The sequence below is a fragment of the Mauremys reevesii genome, linkage group 1 (genome assembly GCF_016161935.1).
Source record: "Mauremys reevesii isolate NIE-2019 linkage group 1, ASM1616193v1, whole genome shotgun sequence".
Classification (NCBI taxonomy): Eukaryota; Metazoa; Chordata; order Testudines; family Geoemydidae; genus Mauremys; species Mauremys reevesii.
In genome coordinates, this window is record NC_052623.1 from 42,000,947 (window position 1) to 42,017,358 (window position 16,412).

Here is a 16,412-nt window from a genome sequence, read left to right on the forward strand (position 1 = left end):
TACCCTACTTTATACAATTACAGGTTCCTGTGAGACAAGCCTGTCAATCTGTGGTATCCAAAAAAAGACTGGCTGACAATTGCTCGTGTTCAAATAAACTGTTGTCACCTTTGTGCTAGTTCAGGAGCAGTTTTAAAAAATTTGGCCTTCTGGCCTGAATCTGTGCTACAGTTTTAGGGAAAATTTTGAGCTGAACAGATATAGCCACGTACATATTTAGATCTTTCTACATTTTTAAGTTTGCTTTTTCACTGAATAGGTGGATGCAATTCTTGGGCAGCTTTGAGGGGGTAAGAAGCAAAGAAATGACCAATCCTCCTCCTAGTTTTCTTAGTACTAGCAGTAATGTAAACTTTTAGTTCTTGAAGCAAGTGTTTTAGCTGATTTCCTAAAGTCTCTTTTTTTTTTTTAACTTCAGTGGTGGTCTTCACATGTGAAAATTTGCAATCACTAGCAGATAATCTACCAAATTGGCAACAGCACCAATGAATGTTTAACCTGAATGAATAATTTTGGTATTTAGATATTCTTAAAATTCTTTGCTCCCAGAGCTGCCACCAAACAGGTCTTTTAAAAAGATTTCTAAAATCACAGCCAACATGTGTACTACACAAGTCCAATGCACTGCAAATAGCAGGAGCCTGCTGCTTTTTTTTTTTGGTTTGTTTAAATATATAAAGGCCATGTATGTATGTTACACTACCAGTCTCCACTCCTTGACTTCTAGGAAGTGAACATCTATAAATATTTGGTCTTTTGATTCAGAAGTTAATTCAATTTTGGCAGTATCCTAGTCTTGTCAAGAAACAGTCTCTGGCAATAACCACTCAAAGGTGAGGCAGGTAACTGGTTCTCATATGCAAGGTACTTGACTAAAACATCAGTTTTGTGTCTGTGGAAATTATGACATTGATCTAAGCACCTATGAAACATATCAGAAGTAACTTCAACCCTCAGCTACACAGCAACATTTCACTCTGTCATGACTATGCTACCTTCCTTACAGCAGCTTTAAATTGATTAGTTTCACAAGTCTTGCAATCTAACTTTTTTTTGAGAGGGGGAGTGAAATCAGCTACAAATTCTAATTGGAGTGGGCATTTGCTAGATAAGCCCTCTGAGCCTTTAGAGACTGACTAACAAATTTCAGAAGTTGACTCTATAAGAATAACAAGTTGCAAGTGTTATGTCTTTGAATATTGTTCTTTATCGATAGGTCATGTCCACCCCAGAAAAGCCTATACTAGTGATAAGAGTAAAGTAAGACTGCTTACTACGTGTAAGACTTCAGAGGAAGAATACTATGGGTTAAGGATTTCTATTTAACCTCTGTCCAAGCCTGCCTCTTTCCTTAGGGGCACCATTAGCTATCATTTTTCCAGAATTAAGGAAGTTGAAGGCTTTGTGTAAAATAGGTACTGGAAACATTAAGTCATTTGTGTAAGAAAGGTGTAGTGTAGTGTTAAAACATCTTCCCAAAAAAGAAAATTCAGCTATGCCATTTAATGGTTTTTTGTTTCTGCAACCAGACCTGATCATTTAGCATTAACACAGTCCTTTGAAGATGCAGAGCAAAAATGAAAGTGAACTGAATACCAGCATAGGCTTGGTAAACAGCTGTTTGTTACACAATCAATAGACAAACTTCTGGATTAAAACCAAAATGTTTATTCAAGCCATAAATGCTATGCAGTATTAAGTGAGTGTATGGGTTTAATATAAACATCTACTGCATAATTGGTTCCTTAGGAATCCTTGGATGCTATTTGAAACATTGCTATGTCACCATACAGGTCTTACAAGAAAACTATTACATTGTTCAATAATATATCAAGTTGAGAACAAAGAGGAAACACACCACTGCCAGTGAAGAAAATTCTGCAGAACAAGTTAGGCCTTCTACCATTTAGAGTAGAGATTAGGACTAGTGATCACAAGACAGTTGTTTTGTTAATTTGTATCTGTAGGATGCATACAGAGGCGCTTTGCCCTGCCACCTTCTGTTAATCACTATGTTGAACTACCCCACTGGATACCAGCACCATCTACCTTTACTTTGAGCTAAAAGCCTTCTAAGTAGATGAAACAAGAAGCTACCTTATTGACAATGCAAAATAGGGTTGAAAGAATCATCTTTCCCATTAGAGTATTTTTGATTTTTAGTCCCACTACATCAACTCACCCCCCAGCAAAAAGTAAACTTACAGTGGAAAACCCAGGAGAGAGAAGACATGCCCTGTTCAGAAATAGTGTTAAGAGATTTCTAACAATCTCTAAAAACTCACTACCTACACAAGTGAACTATTTTACTTAAGCTGTCATTGACTGTTCTTTTCTTTGTGCTAGGTCCTAAATCAAAACTCACTACCTATTTGAGGTGGTTGGGTTCCCCCCCACAGCAGCAACTGTGTTCATTTGAGTACATGGCATTTACTAAATTAGCTAGGGTATTTGGATTTCAGTGACCAAAACTTCCATCTCAATACAACATAATGCAGGAATGTTGCACGGCTGGGCTCCAACTGATATGTGAGGATACAGACCTGAGCCATGTGAACTAAACCCCTTTTCACTGTTGAGAAAGAAAAACTACATATAGTCTGGCTATTAAAATTTTAAATATTTAAAACTTCGCTATTTTAAACAATTTCTGCACTTCAGAAGATACCATCGTGGCTAACAAGATCTGCATTTGGGAACTTGGTAACTGCTGTTTAAGATTTTCTAAAATTCTTGGGTGACTTTATTGGAAGATAGTACACTTGGGGGGGAGGAAGAGACGACTTGTGTTTGTGCCTATTACTCTCTCCTTTCGGGGTATCATCCATGCAGTTTTAAAAAGTAAAAAAGCCTTTGACAGAACATGGTGTGGAGGGGTAGGGGAGAACTCTACTACAAACAAATGAACAACAGTCTGATTTGAGAACCCCCAATACCTGTAAAAGATGATCCAAAAGCTTAATTTCCTAGTTCTTCTCTCAACTGCCTTGTTTAAAATCAGCAGTGCTGCAAGGCTTAGAAATGCTGAGCTACAGAATCACTGCCCTCAAATTCACAAAGTGACTAAGCAATTTAGACAGGTAAGTAAAGAACTTTGCAGAATATAAACATCTGGCGTTATAGGAAACAAACTAAGAACATTTGGTTGTTTACAACTCTTCTCACAATACATTTGTACAATACTTACATTATCCAAACAAGTCTACCTGTACAGTTTTGTAAATAAATGGCTCTACATCACTGTAAGTGCTTCCTCAAAAATAAAATATACCAACTTAGAATTCTATTTACAAACTAGCAACCTGCTTCAGAAAGAGCATGATTTTGCTATAAAGTGAAACTTCAGTGCACTGAAAGTGCAGCTCACCCTTTACAAAGCGACACCATGTTTTAAATAGTCACAGTTCAACTATTTTATTCATCATAATGCAAAGATAACAAGAACTTGTCCACATCCATTCCAGCTGGAAAACAATGTGGCAGCTTCTTTTTCTGTTGGGAGAAGGAAAGGCTCATGTTAAACACCAAAATCATGGAGGTGGAAAAGTTTGCAAATTTCTTACTTTTGCTTCATGCTTCCCCATCCACCTGCTGAAGCGGTAAACACATGACACTTATTCAGAGAGTACCACATCCTTGTATACGTGTATTTAAACTGAGCAGTGTAGTAGTGACCATGCACAGTGTGATTAAGGGACTGTGGGAGTAGATTGGGTTGCAGTTCCAACTCATTTGCTTGTCCTGTGGCCTTGGACAAGTCCCTTTGTTTCTGCCTTAAGTTTCCCCATTGGTAAAATATGGACCATGCTTACGCACCTTTGTAAACCACTGAAACCTCTGCATGAAAAATATTATAGGACTAAGTATTACGAATTACAAAAGCTACAGAATGTATCCTGTCCCATCACAGTTTACACGGACTGCTTTAACGCTTGATCTAGAATAATGCCTTTGAAATTCATCAATGGCTCAAACTCCCAAGTTTATTAAAGATATTTCAAATGTAGCAAAAAGAAAGTATGCCAGGTCCTGGCTCTATCACTATACCGAGGCTGTGTGAAAGGGATTGCATTCCAGATCTGTCTTTTTAGTATAAAATAAGTTTCCTTTTTCTACAATGAGTATGTTTCTAACAGGCTAATTTGACCTTCATACACAGTTGCCAACAAAGTTACTGGGAGTTGCTCCTGTGTGTGTGAGGTGGTCTGAATCCTAAGAAATATTTTGTTAGTTACAATGAGGAAAAGTGGGCTCAAGGAGCTTTGTTACTGATACAAGGACTTCATTTACTGGGTGTTGGGATTTGGGCTCACAGTTCTTTACCATCCAATGCTGGATACATATTGGTGCTAAAAAAATTAAGTTGACATTTTTAAAATAAAAAATGAATTTATGTACTTGCCTTTATTTTCTTCTTTTTCACTGGTGTTGTAGAGCTCTGAAGTTCCTTTTTACTAGCAGAACGGGAGTTTCTCTCACATTCATTCAAGTCCTCCAGTTTCCTTTTTTTTGCTGTGCTTCTCACTGACCTAAATTGTTGTGTGTTGTCTTTCAGGGGAGTCATAGTATTAGTCCTTGCAATAGCAGCCCGTGATAGAATCATCAATGTATGGGCAGCCATACTGACACTGTTTTCACTACCTGTTTCACTAGCCGGGCTGCAGGCAGGCAAGTCTGGAGTAGCAGGAGGGACCATTATTCTAGGCGTTGTACTCTCTTCAGTGTAACGTCTACAAGTTGGTGTCCTTACGCTGTCTGAGATATCCTCTGTATGTGTATCCCCAACTCCTGATGGTGTACGGGGTACTGGTAAATCCCCATTTTCAACCACTTTGCTAGCAGGGCTGTGCCACTGAATGCCATGTAACATCTCCACAGCTTGTTTAGTTAATGGACTTGCCAAACTAAGGCTGTGGTTGGAAGGTTTTGGTTGGTCTCTTTTTGGCTCCTTTGAAGATAGGGAAACAGATCCTGAAGTTTTGCTATTCACATTTGACAGTGATCCTTGTTTTTTGTTCTGTTCCTGCACTGAAGCAACAGTTTTTTCATTCCGAAGGCCAACATTCTTTTGGCCATTTGACAGTTTTGCAGCATCCTGGTTCTTTTGTTTTTCATCAACATCCCTTCTTAATTCATTCTCTTTATTCGCTGTTGTCTTGTGAAAGGAATCTAACGCGAGTCCTGCAGCCACAGCCCTTCTTTCAGGCTGTGCTTCTTTCACAGCTGCATTTCTGCTACCACCAATCTCAGCCTTACACAGAATTCTAGGCAAAGTTTTATCCTTCTCTCGTTTGTTGGACTGTGTTTTAACAAAGGCAGATGCAGCATTTGGAGAATCTACTGCATATAAAGGATTTTCATTCCTTTCTTTTTGTAATGAGCTCTTAGTATTTTTAACTTGAGTATTTCCTACTGGAGTAGATAAAGCACTATCAAAGCAAAGAACTCTCCTGTGGCTTTCATTCGGTTTGGAATTTGAACTTGTGGGGTCTGCTGGTACAGTAAGTGAACTCTCTTCCAATTTCCTTCCCAGGTCTGCACAGGCATTCCTGTCTGAATTTCCAGTCCTGACAAATGTGATAGAAATATTTCAATAACATAATTTTGATTGAAAAACTTGCATAATATAAATCTGTTTTCTGTCCTTTTAAAGCTATTTCTCAGTGCTGTAAATGTAGCTTAACATTTGCTCAACTTGCAAATGAAAATATGTATTTGGGTGAGAGCACAAATGAACCCTCTAAGGGCTGTGTCCAGTAGCATGTCCTTTATGTTTTACTATAGGAACACTGAAATGACTGGATAAGGGCATGAGCAATCAATGGGCTGATGAAGCCAATGGAGAAAAACTGGGTGGATCATTGTAGTTCTTTTGTCATTTCAGTTCAACTTAAGATGAAGTACAGGACACACTGTGGAAACTCTCACTCTTTCTTTCAGGAACTGCAACACACTACCCCCTTCACAGGGTGCAAGTAGAATTTATATGACTAATGTTGATTAAGACTAAGCAGATGGTTGAATACTCCAAAACAATGGAGTCTCAAATCTTGCCTCTGTGTTTCTCCATCAGATACAGAAGGGAGCACCCACCACTTTACATGTACAATAACAGAAGTGTATACATTGGTATATATGTATTTCATTGTAGTCTTTTATCTACATCAAACATACTATGAAACAGAAAATTTAACTTACTCAACTTCCTTTAGGTTTTCCTCCATCTTTCCAATGTGTTTTAACTCATAATTTTTCTCTTCATTCAGTACTTTAGAAGTAATTTTAGTCTGAGTACTCTTCACTTCCGAGACATTTTTTCTTCTGATTCTACTCTCAATTTATTGCCCTCCTAATTTCCTCCTTTACTCCCTCCCTCTTTCCCATGTGGTCTTTTCAAACTCCTCCCTGGAAGAGTTGCAATAGGGAAGGCTAATCAGGGTGGACTTGATTTAAATCATCAGCTTTTCTATTTATACTTCAGTTATTTTCAGAAGGAAGGGGCATTCTCTCATTGGCTGATAGAACCATTAGAACATCTTGATTTACAACTAAAGAGAGCCTTTACCCTAGATTGGGTTAATCTTTTTGCTACCTAGGAAAGTACACTGTACTTACTAGGATTTAGCTAAGCAATTATACAGTTTAATATTTTCATACTCTTATACATTTTTAGTATGTTAGAAAATGATGAGTGAGGCTGCTTGTTTACTAAATTAACGTTTTGGTCATGATTTGTGTCAAGCTGCATTAAGCATAAAAAAAATGTATTAAACAAAACAACCTTAAATGTTTTGATGAGTTTTATGTATCAAAAACATGTTTCACATTTATAACTAAATGATTTCTTAAACAGAAAGATTAACTATAGTCAGTGAATTAAACTGATTATTTCAGGTCAGCCTGGGAAAATGTTCAAATAAGCTCCTGTCCTTTCATTTAGGCGTAAATTCCTAGTCTTGCCTAAATCGCTTGAAAATGGACAGCCTCCTGACGTATTGTGGCATATTTATAAAGCTTGATTTCAAAAGTTAGACGTTTTACCCTTCTTTTTTTCTTTATATAGAAAAGCAGCCTTTAACTCAAAGCTTTTAACACAGGCTCATGGATTCAGCATATTTATTTTTTATTTAAAATACAATAATAAATTTAGCACCTTCTCCTGCTGGACCAGCCTAACGTTCCTTCCCCTCATCCTTCAAGATCTCAGTAAGATGTGGAAAGTCAATTATACGTTTAAAACCCTCTGGCACTCTTGATGTCTGTGACTCAACCGAGCTGGGGATGAGGGGGTGGGGTATGGGGGTGAGGGCTGTGAGGTAGGGCTGGGAGTGAGGGGTTCAGGGCTAGGTTTGGGTGGGGCAGAGGATTGGGGTGCAGCGTTACCTCCGGCGGCTCCTGGTCAGCGGTGCAGCTGGGATGCAGAGACAGGCTTCCTGCCTGTCCTGGCGCCACGGACCGTGCTGCGCCCTGGAAGCAGCTAGCAACAGGTCCGACTCCTAGGCGGTGGCGCGCAAGAGGCTTCGCGTGACTCTCGCCTGCAGGCACAGGTCCCCCCAGTTCCCATTGGCTGGTTTCTGGACAGTGGGAGTGCGGAGCCAGTGGTCGGGCAGCGCACGGAGCCCTGTGGTGCCCCTGCCTAGAAGCTGGACCTGCTGCTGGCCACTAGCCTGCCTTAGCTGTGCTGCATCGCCAATGGGACTTTCAACAGCCCAGTGGGCAATGCTGACCAGAGCGACCCAGTGCCTAACATGCCGCGACCCAATACTGGGTCGTGACCCACGGTTTGAAAAACACTGCACTAGCCTATGGCTATCACTGATTGGATTGCAGCCCCATTAATGCCAGCATACAACCCTCTGTATCTGGGGCCACGGCTCTAGGTTACAAACAAAAAATGTCAAGAACTGCTAGGTACAAGAAAGGAGGAAAAGAACCACAAATAGTTAATTCATGAGGGTTTGTGAAGTTGCTTTCCCAAAAGAAGTTACAAAGGAATCTGCAGAAGCTGAAATAAAGCAAGACTGAAGAAGTATTTGTGCTAACCTTTGTACTCGAGAACTTGGATGGCTCACAGGCTTTGCTGTACTGGTTACCAGTTTTCCTGAAATGGTGAGGTGTAACAGTTAATAAATTGAAAATATTCAAACTAATCTTCTTAGAGCTGGTACCATAGGAATATCCCACTTGTTCACACCACTTCGCATGTTAGAAAAAATCCAAAGAGCAACTTGGTGATACCATAACAGCTCCATAGTATATTTTATAGTTTTAATAGTTAATGGATTGTGAAAATATCTGAAACAGAAAAATAGCCAAGGTCGACCAATTATACAGTATACAAGTTTAGTTAAAACAACTTGGATATATACCATATATACTCGATCATAAGCTGGTTCGTTTATAAACCGACCTCCCCAAGATGGATAAGTAAAAATGGAAAATTTTTATAACCCGTTCCTAAACCGACCCTATAATTCAGGAGTGAGCAAACTTTGGCTCCCGGGCCATCAGGATAAGCCGCTGATAGGCCGAGATGGTTTGTTTACCTCGAGCGCCCGCAGGCACGGAGATAAACCTAAGTAAACAAAGTGTCCCGGCGCGCCAGCTGCTTACCCTGAGGGCTGGGACAGCAACTGGTGGGGAAATTTTGGGGGGGGGGGGGTGAGAAGCTGGTAGTCGGAGTAACCCCTGTGACCAACACCCACATAATCCCACCCCCAGCTTGGGACCCCCACACTCTCCCTATCCCTTCCCACTTTATCTGGGGAGGGCCAGGGGAGGATGTCTCTGGCCTGGCTGGAGCTGCTCCAGCAGGCTGGGCAGTGTGGCCGCAGCGTGCTCCGGCGGGCCAGACCGGGCGGCGCGGCTGCAGCATGTTCCAGGGGGCTGAGCCGGGCGGCTTGGCCGCAGCGTGTTCCGGCACCTGGGCAGCGCAGCCACAGCCTGCTCTGGGGGGTGGGGCCAAGCGGCAGGGCTGCAGCCTGCCAGTCCCAGAGCTGCAGCTGCTTCGGAGGCTGGGTGGGGAGCAGCGTGGCCAGAAGCGGAGAGCCTCTGGCCCAGCCTCTTCCCTTATGGCTCTGTTGGCTGGGCTGCCTCTCCTTGCTCCCTCTGTTGGGGGGGAGGGGCTGTGTCCCACCTCTCCCTCTCTATACCCGTTCATAAGCCGACCCCCGTCTCTGGTGCTTCTGTTTTTTACTAAAACAATTCGGCTTATGAACGAGTATATACGGTAAATGTAAAATGTACAGGATGGGGCAGGGAAAAAATTAAATTACCTCCAACTATCTTGTTACAATTTGCCATTGAAAGAAACAATCCTTCATAATGCAGAGAGAATGTATCCACATGTTTAAATATACAATTATATATAAAATGGGGGAGGGAGGTTGCACTGGCACATTACATTTTTACCGTGTACGTCTGACTATTGCTATTTAATAAGAACTGATAGTGTTAATCCTGGGGAAATTCTGCAGACTGTGTTCCCGCAGAAAACGGCAGGGAAGCTGCATGGGAAGAGGGACGACCATGGGTGCAGATTTTTGGGGGGGGATTGCTCCCCCAAACAGAGGCAAGGTATGGGGGGGGGAGACATGAGGTTATGTGCCACTGAGCCCAGAGCTTCCCATCTGAAGGAGACTGCACCGTCCTGGGTCCTAGTGCCAGTTGTGCTCTGCTTCTGTGTACTGGGAGCCTTCCTCTTTTCTGTGCAACAGCAAGTACCCGCGGTGGGGCTGGGTAAGGGAGGGTGGGGAGAAGAGGCAGTGGGGAACGAAGGGGTGTGGGGAATAGTGCAGGGGGAGGGGAATGTGGGACTGAGGCATAGGTGCCGGAACTGGGGGTGCAAAGTGGTTTCCATTATATTCAGAGTTTACAGTTTGGCTCAATGGCTCTCAGAACCCCCACTATACAAACTGTTCCAACACCCCTGAAGTGAGGGGAAGAAAAGGGGAATCGCAGGGGGAAGCGGGAGCCTGGCATGTGGCATCCCCTCAGCAGCAGCTTGGACTCCCCCACTAAGCAGGCCCATTGAACCCTCACCCTGATAAGCCCTACCCCCCTACACCTGGACCCCCCCACAAACACCCAGACCCTCCCTGCTGAGCCCCAATGACCTTCACCTGGATCACCTGCAGACTCCCATTGCCCCTGCACCTGGAAAATCCCCCTCCCCCAAAAAGCCACTGTGCATCCAGATCTCCCACTGAGCTGCCTGCACCTAGACTGCCCCACACAGAAACCTCTCACCCCACACCTGGATCCTCCCACACTAAGTCCCTCCACACTTGGATCCTGCTGGGCTGAGCCTGCCCACCCACACCTAGTGCGCCTGGCACAGAGGGGCACGGCCCTGGGGTGTTTCTAGGGCAGGCCCAGCCCTTGCACTGTGTCAGGGTCAGGTCCAGCCTCACTGCCGAGTACCTGTAATGGGGGAGGTGAGGGCTTCAGGGTGATCTCCCATCTCAATGCGGCCAGTGGTCTGTGCTCCCCACTGTCATGCTAGAGCCACATATTACTGACAAATAGAATTTGCAGATTTTTCAAATATTGTGTGCAGAATTTTTAATTTTTTGATGCAGAATTCCCTCAGGAGTACAGTGTGCTCAGAGCTGTTGGCTATTCTGCCTTACTGTTTCTATTTCAATGTGGTTTTGATCAGATAAATATTTATGGCAAGAACTGTTTTTATAAAATAATTAAAATGACAACTGTAAATGCATTCAAACAGGCGTCAAACATGAAGTAATCAATTCACTCTTCAGAGGAGTTATTTTGGCCACAGGAGGGTTCCTCTTTCCTCCCCCCCCGCCCCCCCCAACCACACATGCAACAGAAACATACTGAATGGCTACAATAAAAAGTTGGAAAAAACTACCCACGCTTGACTTTGAACCTACAAAGATTTTGTAACGCTTGCAGTTTTTTATTTGTAAACAGCATATCTGATAGTCAGTCATTAAGACAACAAACAAGAACTCCCTAAAGGCCACTCTGAAAGTTGATTTTCACAGAAGACCACTTTAAAAATTTCACATAGTCAAATTAAATGGCTCTAGAAATTCCAATTTTTGTTAAGCCTTATACAGCTCAAGAAATTTAAGCACTGTACCTGTATTTGACTTGTTTCTTGCTCCAGCGGTCTTCTGAGATTTGGGAGGAATGGGTATTTTAGGAACACTTCTGTTGCACATAGGATTTGCTATAGGCATGTGTAGAACCTTCAAAGAATCAAAGTATCACATTAGGGTTTGTTTGAAACAATTTAATTTTGAGAACATGAAGATTTATTAGTTACACTTTACCTGGCGGGGAGGTGCTGAGAAAGTATTTCCACTTTGTCCCACTACTGATACGGGGATCATCCCCACCATTCCTGGTAGAACAGGCTGCACTGGAGATGCAATTATAATGGCAGAACCTAAAAAAATTAATTATTTTTATAGAATAAAAATTAAAATATATTTCAAAAAAGAACAAATGGCTCCTCAAATTGATCTTTCCCCTGGATAGTTTTGTAAAACCCAAGTGCGGTGAGGTGAGGGTGGAGGGGGAGGAAGCCATTTCACAACCAAGCTAGGAATGTTTACTATGCATTATTGATACTAGGCTATGAAGCTTCTGTCTGCCTCATGTGCAAGAGATATAATATCGGAAAATTACTTTAGCAGACTAACTGTAAAATAAAAACTATGTAGAGCACAGTTTCCTCTTCAGTTGAGTGACTGCACATACGATACAAAATTCAAATGCAGAAAAACCTGCAGATTTTGAATAGGGCAAACCACATATACACAGTTCAAAATAACAAACACTAGATAAACAGATGAACACCACCCTGAAATTCTGCAAACTGGAGATATTTTTACACTCACCTCTGACCACACAGAAATAGCTGCAGACCAGTGCAGGGATGACCATGAGTTACATTTACATCTTTGCAAACATATCTATCAAATTGTATGTTGATGGTAGCAAGTTAATATTAGATTGTATTATCTAGACAGGACTTACTTTCTTGTTATTTGATTTGACATTTTAAACATATTTTCTAAAAACATTGTACCACTTTAACTGTATAGGTATAAACAGTATAGATCACCTTTATCCTGGTATAACTGCATCGACACTAGGGCTTTTACAGGTACGTATAACTATTTTGGTAAAAGTATCATGCCAGTAAGCAAAATAACTGTACTGGTACAACCTCTGAGTGTAGACCAGGCCTTAAAGAAAACATTATTGAAATATGGCAGTCACTTGAGAAGGGAAAAAGATTACTGTGATATAACTAGCTAGTCATTCAGTCTAAGACAAGTACCAACACCATGCAGGAAAATAGTTCAAATACAGGAGTCTTATAAAGGACAACTAAGAGATTTACAAATAACTTCTTATTAAAAGATGTATCTTCTGATTTGCTGCTGGATAAATCAATCAGAAGCATATATGACCCTAGTTTTCCTATTTGAATTAAATGTGTCCTTTCGATTTCAGCCCATCATTTGTTTTATACTTGGTATTCAGACTGAATAGTTCTCTTACCCCATGCTTTCTATTGGAGAGGGAGTATAGATAATAATCTGGGATATTTAGAGAAGTGTTTTGAAAGGCAGATAATCCGACATTTGAAAATCGGGCCCAGTGAGGTAGACAGTGCCAATGTTTTATCTCGGGATGTTTTAAGGAAAACTTAACTAATCCTTCTGGCCTGAAAAAAACAAAAGATCCCTTCCAGCATTACCATTTCTATAATTATGTGATATTTGCCCCGAAAAGTCAGTCCAACTTTTCAAATCAGTATACACCATAGCTGGAAGTAAATGAAATAATAAATACACAAATATACTTGCAAGTTATTTAAATGCCTAGTTAGTTTGAAATGGTAGATAAACTGATTCTTAGACACCACTTTACTTTTAATACATTTACATGGATAAATGAAAAAGTAAACACTATGTAAATATTCAATGAATGCTTTTAACCAAGTTACCTTGTGAAAAGTTTGGAGATAGAGTCTGATTCATTGTAAACATGTTTGATCTGGGAGGAGTCTGTAACTGTTGTGTTGCTGGAGCTTGGGCAGCAAGTGGCACAGAATTGCCAGGCAACACAACTACATTAGATGGAGTTACAGTAGTGCCCAGTGCGGTTGGATCGGTCACACAGGTGGCTATATAAAGGTTATTTGAATTGCCAAAAGCCGTGCTCGTTGCCGGCATCAACTGTATAAATCCCCCATCCTTGGAAAGATTAGTTGCACCAGCAACTGAAAAAACAGTGCACTCTTCATTCTGGATATTAGCTGAGCTCACAACAGGGTCTTTAGGTCTGAGCACAAGAAGATTCTGCTCTGCCGAAGCTGAGTCCCCAGCTCTTTCAGTCTCTTCTGAAGTTACACATTTGGGTAGCCCCGTAGTTTTGGCTGGAGAAGATAGTATTATAGTTGGCAAATTTTCTCCAGTGATGCTGGAAACTGCATTGTTTAACTCGGTGTCAGATGAAATAAATGGGTCATCACTGATGATGATTTTGAGGGACACTATACTAGAAGGATCTACATCCACAGGCTGACTGCTAGAAGAAACACCACCAATACTTTTGAACTCAGTGCTAGACTCTTCTGTCAAGCATGCAGTTTCTAGTGGAGGGGTATGGCATGCTTCAGATACAGTAGGATTACTTTCAGTGGATACTACAGAAATTTCTGTACATCCATCATCACCTGAAGAGAAAAATATAGTCTCAGCATCTGTTTCTGTAGAAGATGAAGGTTCTTGCATTTCCACTTGTGTTCTCCCAGAGTCTGATGACCCTGAATGGAGACTTAAATCTTTTGTAGAAGGCTTATCAAGTGTAAACTGATCACCTGAATGAGGTTTGTTGGAAGTATCTACAACTTCAAGCTGCAACTCTGTTCTCGTCACATCTGATATATTTACAGATCTTTCAACACAATCCAACACCATTTTATCCAGGTCTTGACAGTTAGAATGGTGATTAGAATTTTGTTGTAAAGCAACAGGCAACATGGGTGTTTCTTCTGTTATATCCTTTTCATTTTCACCTGAGTCTCCTGATTGACTACACTTGGATGCATTACTTTTTTTTAGCATCACACTGTGATCAGGGCTCCTGTGAGAGGGACTTATATTTGTTTTTCCAGATAACGAAGTATCTGGTGATAAATGACACTCACTTGTTCCAGGATATGTTCTGTTTTCAATAGTTATAGTATCTTCATCAAGGGAAGCCAAGGAACTCTGTGGAATATCAGAATGATCATACTCCAAACCGGGTGTATTTTGACCGTTATGATTTAGTGCGTCTTTTTCAGTTTCTATAGCTGTCTGACTTTTGGATACTAATTCAGCCGACTCTTTATTACTGTAGGATCCCACAAAGTGTTCGTTTTGTTCAGTACCAGAATTCTCTCGTTGGTTAGAGTCAGTCAAATCAGGCACAGATTCAAAGGCAATTTCAAGCTCACCAATTTGTTCATCGTTTACTGTTTTAAGGTTATCAGTCTGTTTCTTCTGTTTACTGCTTCCATGGGATTGTTCACAAGTTACACTTTTGTTAGTGATGTCATCACCATCATTACTGTTCTTCGAGGCACATGATACTTCTTCTGAATGATTATCTGTACAGGACCAAGCCTCTCTGGAATGATCACCTGCAAAATAGCAGTTGGGTTGTTTCAATATTTCTGTAAATTTTATTATTTCAGCAAATTAGTCTCTTACAAGGTGTTAACTGTCCATCAGTCACTGCAATGACAAATGGTTTCATAAGTGACATACTGAAAGCAATATTTTCAGCATAATTCTTGGGCAGCAAAAACAATGACTTCTAGTTTTCAGTTTTATGTTGAAATAGACCATCAACTTTCTTGGCATTTTTTACCTACCTTCCTTCATCTTCCATGCAATGTACTTTTCCCTCTCTCCCAATTTTAAAACTGATTAGAAGTTATATTGAACAGAAAGTTGGAGTGCAGAGGTCAGTTTGTATAAACATTTTATTTAATTCCTTGGTTATAAGTATCTGGCTCACAGCCCTATCCCTCAGACAAATTTAATCCCTTTTGTTGCTTGTCCTTCACAGTATCTTGTATGTTACCTGGTAGCACTCCACTGAATGGAAGATGTATATGATACATCAGCAGCAGGTTAATGCTACTTAGAATATCTGATAGCAGTTAGGGCTTTCAATATCACTTTGAAACTACACTATCCATTTTTAACAAAATTATATTAAAAATTACTGGTGATCACTTACCTGTATCAGGAAGTAACCTGAACTTGTAAGCTACAAAGTTGCTTTTTACTAAGTTAATAGTTTTGTTTTAAAATTAAGACTGAATAACTCAAAGGTACAATCATTTCCTTCCATCTCTCATTTGCATAGTCAGTACCCCAATCACCCTGATTTAGATGCCAAGTCTATTAACACTACAGGTCTGCAGCTGGAGTTATGAGAGTGACAAAGTCTGTATATCCCTAGAGAAAGACGTCAAGTGGTATTTCAGGGGATAGCTAGATGAAACCTTAGTAAATACATTATTAAACCAGAACATAACAGAATGGAGGAAAAGACTGCCATGGCTAGATATTGTACAGCCGTTTCTACTATGGAACTAAGAATCTCACATAAAAACTGGGAGCATTTCTGTTTAATATGAGAAGACAGTTTTGCAAGCACCCATATTTCAATTTACAATGCATGGGTGGACTGGTATGCCCATGTGAATCCCCAGCTTCAACAAGGTTCTGCATGGGTGCATCAGTCTCCCTATGCACTGTAAATGGCAGGACTGAGGGATTATTAATTAAAATATAAAGCCATGAATTGTAGATAATCAACTGTGCAAGTATTTTTGTAATGGAAGAAAACTGATACCGGAACAGATTTTATAGATATGAATATACTTACTAGCTTCTTGTGTTTCTAAAGAACTTGCAATTGTTTCCAGATTATGTTCATCCACCAACATTGTACCTTCTACTCCATTCTGATTGGAAATGGCATGAGGTGCATTTTTATTAGTCTTGTTTTTACCTATTTCAAATTAAAGCAATAAAAAAATGTAAATAGACATTTCTATCTCAAGTACATAAAATTTTCTGTTTAAAGTTAAATGAGCAGAGTTTAAATTAAAAATTGCACATGTTCAGTATATGCAGACACAAAGAAGAACTATTCACTGATTCTCACTAGAGATCCATCAGTAACTTGAAAACATTTCCAGTTTTACTAAGTGCATTGCTGGAACCATATTGATCTGAAATAAGAAATAAAAGCTCCAGTTGAATAAAAAACAAAATAGCAAGACAAACATGATCTATATCCTCCTGTCAACAGAAAGCTAAAATTAAGACAAATGTGTAGCCACTGACACACTAAATAAAATA

The 16,412-nt window shown here is 40.5% G+C and overlaps 1 protein-coding gene across 2 annotated transcripts in view; it reads right to left on the minus strand.

Moving 5' to 3' along the window:
- Positions 1-3,398: 3,398 nt before the first annotated feature.
- The window catches only part of LOC120398963 (protein NPAT), a 34,147-nt gene continuing 21,133 nt past the window's right edge, over positions 3,399-16,412 (minus strand). For both annotated transcript variants that reach the window (XM_039526786.1, XM_039526776.1), the window contains exons 12-18: positions 15,934-16,059; positions 12,992-14,674; positions 11,304-11,419; positions 11,111-11,219; positions 8,044-8,101; positions 4,403-5,567; positions 3,399-3,492 (exon numbers count right to left, since the gene is read on the minus strand). In XM_039526786.1, the coding sequence (XP_039382720.1) occupies positions 3,415-3,492; positions 4,403-5,567; positions 8,044-8,101; positions 11,111-11,219; positions 11,304-11,419; positions 12,992-14,674; positions 15,934-16,059 (3,335 nt within the window). In that variant the 3' untranslated portion in view covers positions 3,399-3,414. The remainder of the gene's footprint in view (positions 3,493-4,402; positions 5,568-8,043; positions 8,102-11,110; positions 11,220-11,303; positions 11,420-12,991; positions 14,675-15,933; positions 16,060-16,412) is intronic.